This window comes from Lithobates pipiens, unplaced genomic scaffold, assembly GCF_037356315.1.
Source record: "Lithobates pipiens isolate NorthernLeopardFrog02 unplaced genomic scaffold, aLitPip1_a1.2 Scaffold_25, whole genome shotgun sequence".
Taxonomy (NCBI): Eukaryota; Metazoa; Chordata; class Amphibia; order Anura; family Ranidae; genus Lithobates; species Lithobates pipiens.
The window spans coordinates 169,243,291-169,262,838 of NW_027507787.1; the positions used below are offsets into that span (position 1 = coordinate 169,243,291).

The 19,548-nt window shown below is 46.6% G+C and overlaps 1 protein-coding gene across 1 annotated transcript in view; it reads right to left on the minus strand.

The window, feature by feature from the left end:
* Positions 1-12,485: 12,485 nt before the first annotated feature.
* LOC143929793 (alpha-2-macroglobulin-like protein 1) overlaps positions 12,486-19,548 on the minus strand; it is a 198,952-nt gene continuing 191,889 nt past the window's right edge. The window contains exon 24 of the mRNA XM_077453770.1: positions 12,486-12,947. Within this exon, the coding sequence (XP_077309896.1) occupies positions 12,690-12,947 (258 nt within the window). The 3' untranslated portion in view covers positions 12,486-12,689. The remainder of the gene's footprint in view (positions 12,948-19,548) is intronic.

The following is a 19,548-nucleotide window of genomic DNA, read 5'->3' on the forward strand; positions in this document are numbered from 1 at the left end:
CAGGGGGAGCCAGGGACCTTAGAAAGTGATTCAATTGGGTTGCTTTCCAAAAATCTAATTTATACGGACCCTCCGGGTCCATTAGATCAGTGGTAGTCACCCATTTGCCCCCCTTCAGAAAGTGGGATACCTGGTAAATCCCAGAAATCCTAAGGGATCGGAATACTGGTTCCGTGACCCCGGGAGAAAACTCCGGGGTCCCTAAAATTGGGCAAAGTGGAGAAGTCCGCGAAACAAGCCCAGCACTCGCAAAGAGAGACGCACAGATACGTGAGGTTATTCCTATAAGAGGATGGTTTTTCACCTTGTTTGATAATCTACTGTGGCACCAAGGAGCCCTGTTCAATGCTACTCCTATTTGGGCTTGTTCCAGCTTGATCCACAGTTTAGTATCGTAATGTCTGTTCCAGTCAATCAATCTAGTCAGATGAATGGCCTGATAATACTTACGGAGATCCGGTATCGCTAAACCTCCCTGTTGTTTCGGACGGGTCAATTGTAGAAAATTAAGTCTCGGTCGTTTGTAAGCCCAAATATAATTAGATATTAACCTCCTGGTCTGTAAAAAATAGTGAGAAGGGATCTTGACCGGCAATGCTTGCAGAAGGTAAAGAAACTTAGGTAAGATGCACATCTTCACGATGTTGCATCTACCCAGCCAAGAGTGCAGACCTTTATTCCATTTAACAAGCAGGGCCCGAATTGTCAATAGTAATGGTGGGAAGTTTAAAGCATAAACTTGGGATATAGTTGGCGGAATATACGTTCCCAAATATTTCAGGGCCGTCCGAGTCCATTTAAAATTAAAGTCCTGATGGAGTCTTACTATAAGGCCCTGGGGAAGACCTATGCCCATTGCCTCAGATTTATGGAAATTAATCTTCATATTAGAGATATCACCATACTCCCTAAATTCCTGCATCAAATTGGGGAGAGAAATCGTTGGATTAATCAAGGAGAATAACATATCATCTGCATATGCAGCAGTTTTATATTGTTTATCTCCCACTGGAATCCCCATAATGTTAGAATTGGCTCGCACCTTGCATAGAAAAGGCTCCAGCGACAGGGCGAAAAGGAGAGGGGACAAAGGGCATCCCTGGCGAGTGCCGTTATGTATCTCAAAAGGTTCGGACAGAACTCCATTAACCCGGACCCGAGCTATCGGGTCAGAGTAAATAGAGCCAATCCAATCCAATAGCCTCTCGCCGAAACCCACATAACGCAAAACAGACGTCATGAATCTCCAATTCACCCTGTCGAAGGCCTTCTCCGCGTCTGTCCCCAAAAAAACACAGGGGGTCTTGGTGTCGTTAACTATATGTAAAAGATTAAGCACTCTGATCGTGTTGTCTCGTGCTTCCCTGGTGGGCACAAAGCCCACCTGGTCCAAGTGGATCAGTGACGGGAGAAGGCCTTGTATTCTGGATGCCAATAATTTCGTAAATATCTTAAGGTCTGTGTTAAGTAGTGAGATTGGTCTATAACTACTACATTGTGAGGGGTCCTTTCCCTCCTTAGGGATTACCGTAATATGAGCAAGCAGGGATTCCCTTGGGAGTATCTGTGTTGTCCCCAGCGAGTTGAGGAATTTAAGCATAAAATTCCCCAGTGACGGTAGTAGCATTTTATAATATAGGGCCGTAAACCCATCTGGTCCCGGGGCCTTCCCTATCTTTATCCCTCTTACCACCGCCTGCAGCTCTTTCTGGGTGACAGGTTCATCTAGTGCCTTTCTTTCCTCCTCTGACAGCTTGGGCATACTGGAGGCAGATAGATAGTCCTCGATATGAGTGTGAGTAGGCACAGGGGTTTGTAGGTTATATAGAGAGCTATAAAATTCTTTAAATTCCCCCGCTATTTCCCGTGGGAGGGTGGCTTTCTGGTTATGGGAGGTCCTAATATGGGGCACGTAATTAGCAAGTGCTTGTTCTTTTAACGTTTGAGCTAGGATTCTACCGCACTTATTACCAGACTCGTATGTAGTTCGTTGGCATTTTTGTAAGGCTGCTTTAGCTTGAGATTGCATTAAGTCAGTAATTTTATTCCGCAGGAGCCTAATTTCTGTTTCGCCTGCTATAGTCTGTATGTGCTTATGCCTAGCCTCAGCTCTATGCAGGTCACTAAGTAAAGCTTTCATCTGTGCCATGCGTAACTTCTTGATACGGGCCCCATGCTTGATCAGTACCCCACGAATAACCGCCTTATGTGCCTCCCACACTATTCCTGGGTTACTGTCAGGAATGTCATTAAATACGAAATATTGATCTAATTCCCTGACTACGTCCTGGAGCACCTCCTTATCCTGCAACAAACTTTCATTCAGCTTCCAGTTCCGTGTCTTAGCAGTGCCACCGTCCATTAAGGAGTAAGATATTAAAATGGGGGCATGGTCTGACCACGTAATTGGTTCGATTGAGGCATCTCTAAGGGCATGCAAGTAGTCGTGAGGGATAAAGAAGTAATCAATTCTTGAATACTGTCTATGGGGCGAAGAGTAGAATGTATAGTCTCTCTCTGACGGGTGGAGTAACCTCCACGCATCGATCAGCTGTGCTCTATGTATGGAGCGTACAATGCGATGCCTGACACTTGGGGTAATGGAGGAGGCTCCGGAGGATGTATCCTCCGTAGGTATCAGCGGTATGTTAAAGTCTCCTCCGACTATCAATTGGCCTGAGGCAAACATCTGTAGAGTAGTCAGCGTCTTAGAGATAAAATGGTCTTGGCTAAAATTGGGTGCATATATGTTCGCAATCGTAACAGCCACTTCCCCAATTAAGCCTTTAAGAAACAAGGATCTACCTTCCTGGTCCATTTTTACTTCTAAACATTTCCAGGGATTTAGCAATGGCCGAGTGAGGACGCGTGTAGTAAGTGCTCCGGTCCTCCTTACCTCACCCAGCTAGCAGACAGCTACTACAGCACTTTCTAGGAGGGATGTGCCCCGCCAAAAGACACGGATCTAGACCTCCCACTGGCGGATCCCGCACGAGAGCACCGCAGCGGTCCATGCAGCAGTATCTACGGGACTCCCAAGATCAGCAAGATCTGCAAGATCAACAGACTGAAATGCCTGGCAGTACCGCTGAGTCATCACGTGCATCCCGCACCAACGAGACACCTCCTCCCGCTGAGCCGGTCTCTCCCATAGACGGAGAACTACAGCTGGCATCTTTGAACCCCCTGCATCCTGCAATGACTGCTCCGTCTCACCCACTACCACCACCATTGCCACCGCCATTGCCATTACCATCGCCCGCTCTGCCTGACGAGTTACGGAGGATCCTACAGGCTTTGCCGACTAGGGCGGACTTTGAGGCTCTACCCTCTAAGGCAGACATGGAATCCCTCATCTTGCGGGTGGAAGAGGCACACATACGTGACATGCAGGAGGTAAGAGGGGATATCCTGGCTTTGTCTAATAGAGTTGAGTCTGGAGAAGCAGTAATACAATCTCTCACGCAGCGGGTGGTTGAGCTGGAGCAGGTGCGGTTCGAGCAACAGGCTGCGACCATAGGTCTTCAACTCCATTTGGAGGTTTTGGAAGATCACGGCCGCCGTAATAATCTACGATTACGGGGGTTGCCAGAGACTATGGGAGCAGAGGACCTAGCCGGGATGGTGGGGGAGATATTTCATAAGATCCTTGCTGTGACCCCTGCCCCGACGGTTGAACTGGACAGAGTTCACCGTACTCGGGACCCAAATCGACAGACCCAGGAAGACCAAGAGATGTGCTCTGCAGACTTCTCAGGTACTCCCAAAAGGAATTGATCCTTAGGAAGGCATGGGAGCATGGAGAAGTGAGTATTAATGGGACAATGGTGAAAGTATTACCAGACCTCTCCAGAGCTACGTTGCAGAGGAGGGCACTGCTGCGACCGGCGTTAGAAGTGGCGAAAAGACAGGGGTGCACTTATCGCTGGGGTTATCCCCTGGCGGTTACATTTCGGAGGGATAATGGCTCCTTTACTCTTCGCTCCATTGCGGACTTGCCAGCTTTTTTTGCTTTTGTAGGAGCGGACCCGGTACCTGTCCCTGATTGGTTAGAGTCTATTCCACATCGATCATCTCATTAAAGACTCCTGCACCCCTAGTTTCAGCCTTTCACGTCTTCATCTGCTCTAGTGCTAAGATTAGAGAAAGGCAAGGAAGTGACGGTGGCGACAGTAGGAGGCGGGGTCACGTTAGCTACAACCGCCATCCGTCAGGACTATACTGGATGCTGAGCCAGACTGTTTGGTGTTGAGATATCCCTGAATCCCGGTATCTCTGTATCTCGGTATCCCTGTATCCATAACCCTATTTCCATCCCCTCCCCCCCCCTCCCCCCCCCCCCATGTTATGATGTTGTGATCATTTTGGTAGGCCTCGTCCTTCCCTGGGAACTCTCTTATATACTCACCAATGTTTTATTAGGTCATATGGGGATTTCCTAAGATAATAGTAATTTTTGGGGAAATGGACTTTATAAGGGGGGCTTGATTAGATTGCTTGGTGCTCTCCCCTCTTCATCGATGGAATGCCCCCTAAACCCGGAGGAAAGAGGACTTTGTGGTTTATCAGACTCAGAAAGGGGTTAGACTATCATTGTATGTGTGAAGGGAGGAGTTTTGGTCATTTTTCTTGGGGGGAATGGAGGGGGAAGTTGGGGAGGCGGCTGGTTTTATTTTGTAAAAAGGAGAAAGGAAACGGCTGGGGAAATGCCTACTTGTCTTAAAATTTAATATTGAGGTTTGGGAGTATTTTTGGGGTAAGGGGGTTACTCTAGCTTTCTTAGCGGCATTAGGCCCAGTGTTTATAAACAATGTTGCAAAGTAATTCGTTGTCTGTCATTGGTAAAGTATCTGTACTAATCTTTATTTTTTGGGCTGTATATTTGGTTTGTTGTAGCTGTCGATATAATTAATTTATTATTATTAGTTAAAGTCTGGGGAGGGGGAGGACTGGCTATCTTTTTTTTCGGTCATCGTTTTCCCCAACCCCCACATAGGACTGCGCCCGATTACCAGCTCTTTGCTGGCGGGCGTAATAGCACTATTGTGCTGTAAATTTAGTATTGCGCTGTTCTCCTTCTGAGAACTAGCTATTGGATTTTCCCCCTTTTTTTTTTTTTTTTGCTTTGTCTTTTCTTAATCTTCCTATAATTCCTTCCTTATTATAGTCCCTGACCTGGGACTTTTATCTGGGATCCATGGAGACAGTTAAGATTCTCTCCCTGAACGCGAAGGGTTTAAATGTCCCGGAAAAGAGGCGCATGCTGCTGCAGGACTTAAAATAGACCTGGCTTTAATCCAAGAGACCCATTTTCGGAGTAGGAGCCTGCCCCTCTTGCGCAGTAATTTGTATCCAGCTGTGTATCATTCTACTAATGTGACTTCTAAGTCCAGAGGTGTCTCTATTTTAATTGCTCGACATGTCCCCATTTCTCCGGTTTTTAGCTTTTTCATGGAGAACATAGATGGTATGTCACGTCGGTTAGGCCTAACAGTACCATACGCATCGGTCTTGTTTTGTAGCAAAACCTCAAAAAGTTCCGGAGACGTATAGAAATTGTCCATGGTCACACAATATCCCTGGTTCAGCAATGGCTCCAGCAGTGTGAGGACTGATGATGTGGCCATCCCATAGCCGCTGTACCTGGGTTTGAACTTCATGCCTTTACCGGTGTAAATGACCGAATTCCATATGTACCTGGTGGATGACTCGCAGAGCATGTAGGATTTTATGCCAAACCTTTTGGATGCAATAAATTGTATCCAGCTCAGGCGTTCCTTGTAGGCCATCAAGCTTTCATCCAAGCAGACATCCCTTTCTGGCACATAGGTCCGCTGGAAATTGGTCACGATAATTTGCCATACCTCCCAGATTTTTTTTAGTTTGGGTGCAGGATGCGTGGCCTCATCAAACTCTTCATTGTTTGTGAAGTGGAAATATTTCATGATGAGGGAAAAACGGTATTCGGACATCACGGCGCCAAAAAACGGAGTGGCCAGTAATTTATCTGTGGTCCAGTACCATTTCTGGAGCAGTTTCCCCACCCCCCCTGAAGAATAATGAGTCCCAGGAACTGCCAGATGTCCTCTTTGGTCACTGGTTCCCACTTTCTGTTTCGGGAAAACCTGGCATGCAGCGTAGGCGATTGCTGTTTTTGGTAGCGATTTGTCTCTGTGACAATTTTTTCAATTACATCCTCAGTGAGGAATAATTGCAGGTATGCCAGAGGGTTGTCACGCTTGACATCTACCTTCATCCCAGGTGATCCAGTGAAGGGGAATCTTGGCGGCGCTAGCTGGTGTGTATCGCAGTCGTTAGGGAACCAATTGCGCACATCTCTGAGGTCAGGTGCAGGATCATCACCACTGTCACTTGTCAGATCCGTGTCAGTGTCAGACGACAATTCTCCCCACGACTCACTATCGCTAATTTCTGCGAGCAACTCCGTGTCGCTGCCACTGTCACTCAGCTGGTCAAAAGGCGATTTTGTAGCAAAGTGGCGCTTTTTTGATGCCATGTTAGATTTTATTGGCTATTTTATTGGAGGCAAGGGGCACTGTACAGTTATCAGTCAGATAAAGAGATGATACAGTGTAATCTTCTCAGATTACAGTGTATCACCACTTTCTATGTGTTTGTGTTTCACTTTTTGAAATTCCCGCCCAGTTCAGCTCCTGTGCGCTGCTGCTGCAGGGAATGGAACCAGGAAGTCAGATGCCGTGATCTCGCCGGTGATCGCGTCGGCGATCACAGAGGAGGACAGCGGAGAACATCACTGGAGCGCCAGGAGAAGGTAAGATCTCTGCTGGCCGCTCTGCAATGTTACCCCGAGCGTGACTCGGGATTACCGCTTCTACAAGAAAAAACCAAACCCGAGTCACGCTCGGGGATACCGCCAGGGAGGTTAAAGTGGATGTAAACCCGATTTTTTTTTATTTATTTTTTGATGTCATAATGTAGAGCATAAGATTTCCTATCATTTGAGCCCAGTCTTGCTACAACGAGTTAATCCATCTCTGAGCAATCCTCTTTTATTGAGAGTGAGATAAATCTTGACAGAGAAAAAATTTGTCAAATTCTCCCCCTTGCTGTTATTGACAGGTGATTTACATATCTCGTGCACTAGCCTAAGAGACATGCATTCTTTTTTTAATTCCCTCCCACTCCTTTCTTCTGCTGCTCTGCAAGGATTGGCTGTTCCCGACCTCAGCATGATTTGGCATGTGGGGACTTTTCTGGGTTTTGACTGGATGTTAGTGATCATAGCAGAAGTTCAGTGTAAGAAATACACAGGAGAAAATGCATGTTGATAAGGGGAGTGTAGAGGTGGGCGGGGAGTCTACTGAAATCACGACTCCACGTACTGAGCCCTGGAAAACAGACCCACCCACAAAATCTGTAATTTTTCGGGCCTCATAGCAGACAGAGGGGAGACATTTGACAGATAAGTATACATGCAGGAGGCATGTATATCCTTCTAGATAACCAATATTGCAGTAGTTTAGAAAGGATGAGAGTGGGTTTACATCCACTTTAAATAAGGTAAAGCTTCACTTTGCAAAGAGTACTGTATCCAATTATATGCAAAAACAATAAAAAAAATTAAAAAATGAATTTTTGCTTGCACATGGTTGGATGATGGAAGTCAGCAGAGCTTCTGCTCATTTACTAATGTAGCACTAACCCCCGAAGGGCTTACCGATTAACTCCGCCAGCTCGCACTCATTGTTCTTGTCTAGGGGTTCCCAGGGTTGATGACCCAGTAACTGTAGAGACCGATACTTGAATTCCTTGTCAGGATTTTTATTTTGCATAAAACAGTCGAACAAACTCAGTCTCAGTCAGGGAAAAGTTTAGCTCAGGTGCTTGGAACTGCTGGCTTTAATAAAAGTCTTTCTCTCTGAACACAATCCAGGGAATAGCCACTCGCAACTGGATTCTTTAACTGTTGGATAAATCCTTAAGTTTGGGTTTAGCAGCCAACAGGTAATTCTAGCTTTTCAAAGTCTCTCACGCAGACTTGGTTGGAAACTTAGTTATAACTGGAAGGATAGAAGTAGGAACCTTTCTTACTGTACCAGAATCTTTCAGCCAGTCCGGCGATGCTGTAAGAATTGTGGATTCAGTCAATGTCCATGGCAGCTCAGCTTCCAGGCTCTTACCGAGCAGCCAGCCTCGTGCATGGCCCTCTTACTGAAAAGTCCTCCCCTGGTTGTGGGTAGAGTTGCTGAGCCTCTCCAAACCCGAGACGGCACCGGAACACCTTAGAATCCTCCTTCCAGTTACTGCGCCTTGAACTAGCCAGTTCTGAGGCTCAGAAACAGATGGATCCGCACCCCAGGCCATGAGGCCCCCTGGGGCTGGTCAGGAGGACCAGGACCACGCAGTCAGCAACAACTTCTGGTCTGGAACCCAGAGCCACATGACTTCGGCACCTTAAGTACCCTCTCCTGGATTATGCAGTGAGACAAGCGCGCCCACTGATTGGCTCCGAGATGAAGATTGGTACCCAATGCGTCCAACCAGACTGCGTTCTAAAGCCTCCCACAGGTGTACAACCCCACCTATGATCAGGCAGAACTTCTATACAGCCCCGCCAAACTGATGCCAAAGTACAATTTAGCACAATTAACCCCAAAACTCACTATAGTTTTGCAAAAACTGAATTTAAATACATAGCGCATACTCGTTAGAAGTACGGCGCTACACGAAGCTCTGGAGCAACTGCTTCCACCTTCATGCTTCATAGTTGGGATGGTGTTCTTGGGGTTGTACTCATCCTTCTTCTTCCTCCAAACACAGCGAGTGGAATTTAGACAAAAAAGCTCAATTTTTTTCTCATCAGACCACCTTTTCCCATTCCTACTCTTGATCATCCAGATGGTCATTGGCAAACTTCAGACAGGCATAGACAGGCACTGACTTGAGCAGGGAGACCTTGCGTGCACTGCAGGATTTTAATCCTTGACGTGAAGTATGTTACTGATGGTTTTCTTTGAGACTGTGGTCCCAGCTCTCTTCAGGTCATTGACCAGGTCCTGTCGTGTAGTTCTGGGCTGATCCCTCACCTTCTCCATGATCATTGATGCCCCACGAAGTGAGATCTTGCATGGAGCTCCAGACCGAGGGAGATTGACCGTCATATTGAACTTCTTCCATTTTATAATAATTGCACCAACAGTTGTTGCCTTCTCACCAAGCTGCTTGCCTATTGTCCTGTAGCCCATCCCAGCCTTGTGCAGGTCTACAATTGTATCCCTGATGTCCTTACACAGCTCTCTGGTCTTGGCCATTGTGGAGAGGTTGGAGTCTGTTTGACTGAGTGTGTGGACAGTTTTTTTTTTATACAGGTAACGAGTTCAAACAGGTGCAGTTAATACATGTAATGAGTGGAGAACAGGAGGGCTTCTTAAAGAAAAAATAACAGGTCTGTGAGTGATCAAATACTTATGTCATGCAGTAAAATGCAAATTAATTATTAAAAATCATACAATGAGATTGTCTGGATTTTTGTTTTAGATTCAGTCTCTCACAGTTGAAGAGTACCTCTGATAAAAATTACTCCCCACTGTACGCAAAAAAAGTTGGCCTGATCGCAAGACAGATAATGTATATCTGAGCAATAAAACTTAATTTTTTTGTATTGTGTTTTATTATAAAAGTATAAGATGGAAACATAAAACAAGTGCTTAATTTAATAAACTAACGCATCAATATCTGGTTAGATGGATGTAGTAAAAATTCTCACTGAATTTTCAAGGTGCTCATCAGATAATACCCTATATATATATAACCCTATACCCACAGTCAATCTAGAAGAATTAAAAATAAACCCTTAAATTGGGAGTAAACTCCCATACATGAATTGTGCCTATAGGTAAGCCTATAAAAAGGCTTACCAATAGGTACTGTAAATACCTCCTAAACATGCACCGTTTAGGAGATATTTACTATATATATGCATTCGATGACTTAATCGACGCATGCACTCTGAAGGAACAGCCACCTGGGTTGTTCCTTCAGAATCCTGTGCCGTAAACAGTGGCTCCCCGCGCCGATGATGTCACACCGGAAGAGTGATCGCGGCTCCGGGCAGTCACACAGCCAGAGTCCGCAGACCTAGAAGGAAGACGGGTGAAGATGGAAGCGGCCTCCAGTGATGACACTGCACCGATGGAATGCTTCATTTTCAGGTAAGTTTTATATAATGCAATTCTTTCCTGATTCCCTAAGGCAATTGGATCTTCTCTGGATCAGAAATCTCTGATAATTTATTTCTATTTAATTACTTTAGCATGCCATTCATTAGCAGAGCAGGCCAGTAAAGTATTGGTAAACCTACTATTAGACTAGGGTGTTTTTCTTTCCATAACCAGCCATGGCATGCTGAAAGTCAAAGGAAAATTTGAGAGATTCCCGCTGTCAGCATATGGTACGTATAGGAGACTAGGGGGCAGATTTACTAAAACTGGACAGTGCAAAAGGGTAATATCTTGGCCATAGATGATTAGCCCAGTACAGGTGACAGCTTCCTGGTGGGCATGGGTTCAGGACTGGGTTCCAAACACGCCCAAACTCATCCCTAATCATAATATAAGCATAGTGTGACTTCAGATTTATGCTATGTGTATGTTATAGGGATCAACCTCTTGTTACCTGTGATTGACAGTTGGATGGCCTTACAACAGAAGGAAATCTTTATCAAGTGTGCAAATTATGACAGACCAGAAATGATCTGTGTCTCTGTAAGCACGTCGTAATGTAGTTCTTTGAATGGGTTCATTAAATTCTGGGCCACACTCCCTTTCTGGTGCCGCTGACTTTAGATGCTTTCCTCCACAATGAGCATGACCTTACTGGGTCTTCAGATAACCAACCACACATTTACTGGTGCCTCTCCAGCTTATTTCCACAGGAACATTTTCTCTCAAGCTGCTAACTCCACAAGGATGACCAATGATTTTTCACCTAAACCACTGGTCTCCAAGCTGTGTCCTTTGCTTGCTTTTATCTCGCCCTTTGGGCACTATTCTTCCCACAGATATTTATTTTTTAATAACAGACATGTCATACATACCTGCTATGTGCAATGGTTTTGCACAGAGCAGCCCCAATCCTCCTCTTCTAGGGTCCACCACCGACGCTCCTGGACCCTCCCTCCTGCTGAGTGCCCCCAAAGCAAGCAGCTTGCAATGGAGGCACCCAAGCAGGCCCACTCCCGAGCCACTTGTCTGCGTTTACATTCACACACAGAGCCTTGGCTTGGCCCCACCCCCACTTTCTCTTCAATGGCTCACTGGCTGTGATCTCAGCCAATGAGGAGAGAGAATCCCAGAAGAGCCGAGGCTCTCGTGCACATCTCTGGATTGCGATAAGTATTGGGGGGGGGGGGGGGGTCTGCTGCACAGAGAAGGTTTTTTTACCTTCATGCATAGAATGCATGAAGGTAAAAAACCTTGAGCCATTAGAACCACTTAACGATGGGGCATTATTCCTCCCGCTGACACCAATGATGGAACACTATACATTTCACTGACCCAAATGACGGGGCACTATTCCTCCAACTGACACCAATAATGGGGGAACTATTCCTCCCACTGACACCAATGATGGGGCATTGTTACAGGTGTCAGGACATTTTCTACTCTTGCTGTCCCCAGTCTTGCCCCTCTACAGTCTGAAGGATAATAAACTGGCCCTTTGTTTAGAAAGTTTGGAGACCTCTGACCTAATCTCAAGATGCTTTTGACCCCTGGGAAGAGCACAGCCAATGGTACCATACTCTTCTTTGCAGGAGGAACCCAAAACTGGGCTAGAACCATCATCCATTAGCAACATGTGAGAGACCAGGGATAGGAACTTCCACCCTCTAGGTCTCCAAGGTACTACAGCATACCATGACATGCACACTGATATATTGTTACCTGATTGAGGGAAATCCACCAGTCACAAGGACAGCAGGCCACATGGGGTACTCCTTAAAGTGGATGTAAACCTGATTCATGAAATTTGATTAAAGCACATATATCTGTGGTGTTTTCTTATCTCTCCAAGGTACTGAGTACCGTGTGTCTCTGCTGTTTCGTTGCTCTGTTATCAGCATGATAACATCTGACAAGTTCTCCGTCAACCAAGATAGAACCAGCCTGAAATTTGTGTTGGGGGAGGTTGCTATAAATAGATTAGCAGAGAGCTTGTCTTGTCACGGCACAGTTCTGCATATTTCTTTCTTCCTTTGCCTATGAGGAGAGGGGGTATGTGCCTTTCCTCCAATCAGCTGTTTTGGTTGTATGCCAAGAATCCACTACCAGTGCTGAACAGGAAGAGAAAATCTCTAACACTATGTGCACTTTCTAGTGAATATATGAAGACAGCAGATGTACATGTAAAACTTATGTAGGGAGATTTATTCCATCCCTGTGTATCATGTGAGGCTCTTCACTTCACTGGGTATATGTGAGGGTTTACATCCACTTTACCGGAGATTAATAGCATCCTCCTTACATGTACATTAGTGTTGAATATGTTGTTCTTCAGGTTCCTGTAACACTAAAGAGCAGCAGTTACTTTTATTGACAGCACTGCAGAGACTTATGCCATTCAGTTACTGGAGGCATTTGTACATGATGTTTTTGAACCAAGGCTACCTGTTGGGGAACAGGAACCCCATGTGGAATGTTTGTTTGTGCTTAGTATCTTAGAGAAAAACATAGAAAGTTGAGGAGAGACACCTGAGTGAAAATGCAACCATTTCCATTAATGGTCAGTTTGTAATTCCCAGGAATGTTAGGCAGAGGTTGTTTCTGAAGGAGTAGACGGTTGGTCTTGTCCACCTGGAACTGCTTCAGAGAGTGGCTATTTCCAGAGACCGTCACCAGCAGGTTTGAGTTGGGGTTGAATGTGAGTTTGGTGTATTTAGCAAGAGCTTGGATGGCCACAACTGTATCCTGTGAGCAGAGAATAGTAAAGATCAAACCAACCATAATATAGCTCACGTAGCTTTGTAATAAATTAAAGTATGGAGTTAACTAAAATCTGTCAATACAGTGATCTTCAAAAACTGTTACCAGAAGTAAAACACACCCATACAGATGTGACCTCCTGTAGCTGAGAAGCCCCAAGCCCTAGGCAAATAAGCAAATACCAATATATTAGTGGAATGCCTAAATGTGGAAAACTCTCTATTGCCTAAAAAGAAGTCCCCCATCATAGTGAGAAGCCAATGAAGGGAGGTTTAAGGTGCACATTAGCTATGAAACTATTAGTATTTGCGAATCAAAGGAAGTGCTAGAGAAGACATCTGAAAGTAAAAGCCCTACTTCCAGATGTCTGCTATTACCTTCAACCCAGATGACACAGACCCAGAGAATATACTGTAAGTGCAGAGCATTATGGACCTCAGTCTTCTGGGTTTAATAAAGTGTTATTTTGCGTATTTCGCTTTGGTGTAGCTGTGAACTACAATATGCATAACAGTGAAATTAAGGTCAATGTACTACAATCATTAGCAGCTATTTTTGTCCCTTTTGGGGTGCTGTGTGTATACTAACAATTGTAAAATTACAGAAACCTGAGAAAGAATAGGCCTGGAGCTGGAACTGTAGCATAGAAGGAAGGCCGACATGTTATCAGATCTTACCTGATTGGAAAAAGTAAGGATAGGGATGCAGTGGAGTGGTAATGGGGGTGGACTCATGAGCCTCAAAGTCAGTTGGAGCTGGACAATGACAGATGAGCAATGAGCTTCTTCACCCCCCTGATCCTTTGGCCTTAGTGGCAGTTTTTTTTCTCCCTTTCTTTTCATACTGCTATTTTCTCTCATTTTAATTTTCATGTTTTGTGTCTTTACAGTTGATGAGTGGGTGCTGTCTTACATATTCACAAATATGTCCTTATGAGTGTGAGTTGTCGTAGCATCTGGTAGGGGTCCAAGTGCCTTTGGAGGCGGTGGATGGTTGAAATAATTGGGGTAGAGGTAATTTGTGTTAGAAGGCAGAATTTGGAGGGTGGCCAGGGATAACTTTGGGGGGGGGGGGGTGCTAAGGGGGATTGGGGGGAATTGTACTGGTAAGTAGGGATGAGCCAAACGGACCGAAAATTCGTACGAACTTTAGAACCCCATTAAAGTCTATGGGACTCGAACGTTCAAAATCAAAAGTGCTCATTTTAAAGGCTAATATGCAAGATATTGTCCTAAAAAGGGTTTGGGGACCCGGCTCCTGCCCCAGTGGACATGAATCAATGCAAAATATTTTTTTTAAAACGGGCGGTTTTTTCGGGAGCACTGATTTTATTGACGATTAAAGTGGAAAAAAGTGAAATATTCCTTTAAATATCGTGCCTGGTGGGTGTCTATAGTATCCCTGTGAAGTGGCATGTGTTTCCCGTGTTTAGAACAGTCCCTGCATAAAATGACATTTAACGGAAAAAAAAGTCATTTAAAACTGCATGCGGTTTTAATGTAATGTCTGGTTCTGGCAATATGGATGAAAATCATTAAGAAAAATGGCATGGGTAGCCCCCCTGCCCCTTACCAGCCCCTTTGGGTCTTGTACGGATATTAAGGGGAACCCCATACCCAAATTTAAAAAAGGAAAGGCGTGGGGCCCCCAGGCCCCATATACTCAGAACAGCACTATACAGGCGTTGCAAACAAAACAGGAACTGTGTAGGTTTGTTGTTTTAAGTAGAATCTGTTTGTAATTTTGAACTGGTACATTTTTAAAGTGTAGCTCCAGTCAAAAAATCTATTTTTAAGCTTTTTTGAAAACATAGGGAAGGGTTATCACCCCTGTATAATTTTTTTGGCAGTCCATCTTTTTTCATCTCTCTTCCTGTTGTCTCCTTCCGTTTGCAAGTAGGAGACGTTTGTAAGTAGGATGTTTGAAAGTAGGGGCCTGCCCTATATGCTCTGCAGAAATTTGGCCCCAAGGTGTTGGTGTTGCCACAAGTTAACACTGTAAGCCCTCAAAGTGACTCTTGGTGGACGCTGGAGCGCCCTGCTGTGAACTATTATATCAAGAATTGTAATTACATGACATTGTTGAACAGTGGTAGAAAAATTGAGCCTTTGGTGGTTGTGGTGGTGGTGCCTTTGGTGGTTGTGGTGGTGGTGGTGCTGGTGCCACAACACTGTAAGTCTTCACAGTTACTCTCAGTGGGCGCAGGAATGGGCCCTGCTGTGAAATATTATATCAAGAATTGTAATTACATGCTCCTGTTAAACAGGGGCTGAAAAATTGGGCCTTAGGCACTGGTGCCACAACACTGAAACACCTCACAGAAACTCTAGTTGGAGAGCAGGAATGAGCCCTGCTGCAAAGCATTGCATCAAAAATTGTAATTACATGCCCCTGTTAAACAGGGGCTGAAAAATTGGGCCTTAGGCACTGGTGCAACAACACTGCAACCTCTCCTAGATACTCTAGTTGGAGTGCAGGAATGAGCCCTGCTGCAAAGCATTGCATCAAAAATTGTAATTACATGCCCCTGTTAAACAGGGGCTGAAAAATTGGGCCTTAGCCACTGGTGGTGGCACCCAGAACCAAAAATGTTCTTCCAAGCTATCAGCAGGATCATTGAGGAGGAAGAGGATAGTCAGTCAACATAACAGGTCAGTCACTCAGCATCAGCATAGGCAGTCTTGAAGGGATGTGACATTTCGAAAAAAATTATTCGGTTACATCAGCTTCAGGTGCTTGATTCATCTTTATGAAGGTCAGTCGATCAACCGAGTCGTTGGACAGATTCACCCTGTGATCGTTTACATAGCGTCCAGCAGCACTGAATGTGTTTTCCAAAAGAACGCTGGATGCAGGACAGGCCAGTAGCTCAACTGCATACTGTGCAAGCTCTGACCAGTGATCCATCCTCAAGACCCAGTAAGCCAGAGGATTTTTGGTGGGAAAGGTGTCCAAGTCTGATCTTGCCCCTAGGTATTCCTGCACCATGTAAAGCAGACGCTGGCGATGGTTGCTGGAACCGATCATACCTTGGGGCTGCAGACTAAAAAACTGTCTGAACGTATCGGTCAGACGGCCACCTTCTCCACCGCTCCTTCTGTGACTGACCGAAGCCTCAGCAACACGTTGTCCAGGACCAGGAGTTTGGAACCTCCCAGTCTCTGGGAACGCTTTGCACAGACCTTTCGGCAAGGCCTACCGGAGATGTCTCATCCTCTGCTCCCTCTGCGATGGCAAGATAAGGTCGGCAACCTTACCCTTGTACCGTGGATCAAGGAGAGTTGCCAGCCAGTAATGATCCCTCTCCTTGATCCGAAGAATACGAGGATCCTTCTGCAGACTTTGCAGGATCAGGGAGGCCATGCAGCGTAGGTTAGCTGAGGCATTCGATCCGGAGTCCTCTGGGTCACTAAGGACGACATGATTCGCAGCCACCTCATCCCAGCCACGTACAATGCCACGGGTTTCTTGGGACTGTAAATCATCCCTAAAAGACTGGTGCTGCTGGTGCTGAGTGCCAGGCTCCACCTCCATGCTGACACAATCCTCCTCCTCGTCCTCTTCCTGTGTGATGGGTGGGACAGCAGGAACACTGTCTGAATAAAGGGCGCCTTGAGAGGCAAGGAAGTCCTCCTCTTCCTGCCTCTATTCTGCCTCAAGGGCCCTGTCCATTATTCCATGCAGCGTATGCTCCAACAGGTGGACAAGAGGTACAGTGTCACTGATGCATGCACTGTCACTACTCACCATCCTCGTGGCCTCCTCAAATGGTGACAGGACAGTGCATGCATCCCTGATCATGCCCCACCGGCATTGTGAAAAAAAAACGAGCTCCCCTGACCCTGTCCTGGTGCCGTAGTCGCACAGATGCTCATTGATGGCCCTCTGCTGCGTGTGCAGCCACTGCAGCATTGGCAACGTTGAGTTCCACCTGGTGGGCATGTAACATATAAGGCAGTTCTTGGGCAAGTTCAACTCCTTTTGGAGCTCAGCCAGCCAAGCACTGGCATTATATGATCGGCGGAAATGCACACAGACTTTCCTGGCCTGCCTCGGGACATCCTGTAAGCCTGGGTACCTGCCCAAGAACCGCTGCACCACCAGGTTAAGGACGTGAGCCACACAAGGCACATGGGTCAGTTGTCCCTGTCGGAGGGCGGAGAGGAGGTTGGTGCCATTGTCGCAAACCACCATTCCTGGCTTAAGCTGGCGTGGCGTCAACCACCTCTTGGCCTGCCCCTGCAGAGCTGACAAAATATCTGCCCCAGTGTGGCTCCTGTCCCCCAAACACACCAGCGCAAGCATGACATGGCATCTTTTTGCCTGCGTACTTGTGTAGCCCCTTGAACGCCTACGGAGCTCCGCTGGTTCTGAGGACAAAGCACAGGAAGAGGCCATGGAGGAAGAAGAAGAGGAGGGGGTGGAGGAGAGAGGTGTGCCAAAATCAGTAGTAGAATTTTGGAGGCGTGGTGGTGGAACAACCTCCAACACTACTGCACATTGTCCTGCATCCTTTCCAGCTGCCAGAAGAGTGACCCAATGCGCTGTGAAAGATAGGTCCCTGTCCATGCCTGCTGAACCATGAGTCAACAGTAATATGCACCTTATCGCTGACCGCCCTGTCCAGCGAGGCATGAACATTGCCTTCCACATGCCGGTAGAGAGCTGGAATTGCCTTTCCGTGAGAAAAAGTGGCATTTGGGAACCTGCCACTGAGGAGCCGCACATTGCACGAACTCACAGAAGGGGACCGAGTCTACCAACTGAAAAGGCAGCAGTTGAAGTGCTAGCAATTTAGCCTAGCTAGCATTCAATTGCTGGGCATGTGGATGGCTGGGAGTGAACTTCTTTTGATGGTCCAGCAGCTGGGGCAGGGAAATTTGCCTGCTACAATCGGACGTTGGTGTACTGCTAGCGGAGTGCCCGCAAGTACTTGGCTGTGACACACCCAATTCTACACCTTCATTCCTCTCAGTGCAGGTTTCAGAGAGGACTGAAGGTATAGTGGGGTGGTAGATCCCACCTGATGAGGAGCAAGGAGAGGTCTGCTTTGTTCTTGGGTGTGGGTCTTTAAGGTACGCTTGCCAATGAGCTGCATGGTAGGTCAACATATGTCTGGTCAAGCATGTGGTGCCCAAGCGGCTGATGTTTTGGCAACATGAGATATGCTTGAAGCAAATAGCAGCGGTGCAATCTGATGCACTCGTCTCAAAAAAGGCCCACACCAAAGAAATTTGGTAATAACGTGCAGAGACAGTGCCCTGCACAGGCGGAGCTCTGCGGTGTGATTCAGTCGGTGTGCTGCCCCTAAGCTGGCCCCCGGAGGGCATACTGCCTCGTTGGAGATGTACTTCCTCCTCCTCCTCCTCTCTCCTATCAGGCACCCACATTGAGTCAGTGACCTCATCATCCCCTCCCTCTTCATCACTGGAGCAAACCTGGCAGTATGCTGCAGCTGATGGAACATGACTGCCAGTTTGCTGTCCTTCTTGAGCATCCCCTCTCTCTGGGCTTACGCTACTGCCTTTCTCTAGCTGGGTATCATCATCAGAGCCTTCAAAACGCTGGGCATCCTCCTGAAGCATGTACCCAACACTGTGCTCAAACAGTTCGGGGGACTCCTCAGGAGGACATGGTGGGTCTAGGGAAGGAGTGACTGATGCCATTGAGACGAGGGAAGAGGACGTGTTGGCAGCTGCTTTGCCAGTACCCTGAGCCTGGGTGAGAGAGGATGAGGAGGGCTTGGTCATTCACTCTATCAAGTCTTTGGCATGTTGCATTTCAACACGTCCAGCTACTGAAAATAAGGACAAGCGTGTCCCATGGCCACGTGCTGATGACGATGCACTGCGTCCATGACCAGCACTGTTGCCTCTAAACACAGAGCCTGCTTGCCCTCTTTTATTGGCTCGTGACTGTCTGCCTCTCCTTGTTGGCCTTCCAGACATACTAATGGTCTGCAGGGAGATGAGAACACCAGCAATTGGGGGTAGCTTCAGGTGTATACTGTGCAGGAGGCCCAATACACCGACTGTAACTGCTCCAGTTGCCTGTGGTATAGAAACAGAACAACACCAGCAATTGGGGGTAGCTTCAGGTGTACGCTGTGCAGGTGGCACACTACACCCACTCTAACTGCTGCAGATGCCTGTGTTACGGAAACAGAACAACACCAGCAATAAGGGGTAGCTTCAGGTGTATACTTTGCAGGAGGCACACTACACCCACTCTAACTGCTTCAGATGCCTGTGTTACAGAAACAGAACAACACCAACAATAAGGGGTAGCTTCAGGTTTATACTGTGCAGGAGGCACACTACACCCACTGTAGATGCTGCAGATGCCTGTGTTACAGAAACAGAACAACACCAGCAATAAGGGGTAGCTTCAGATGTATACTGTGCAGGAGGCACACTACACCCACTGTAAATGCTGCAGATGCCTGTGTTACAGAAACAGAACAACACCAGCAATAAGGGGTAGCTTCAGGTGTATACTGTGCAGGAGGCACACTACACCCACTGTAGATTCTGCAGATGCCTGTGTTACAGAAACAGAACAACACCAGCAATAAGGGGTAGCTTCA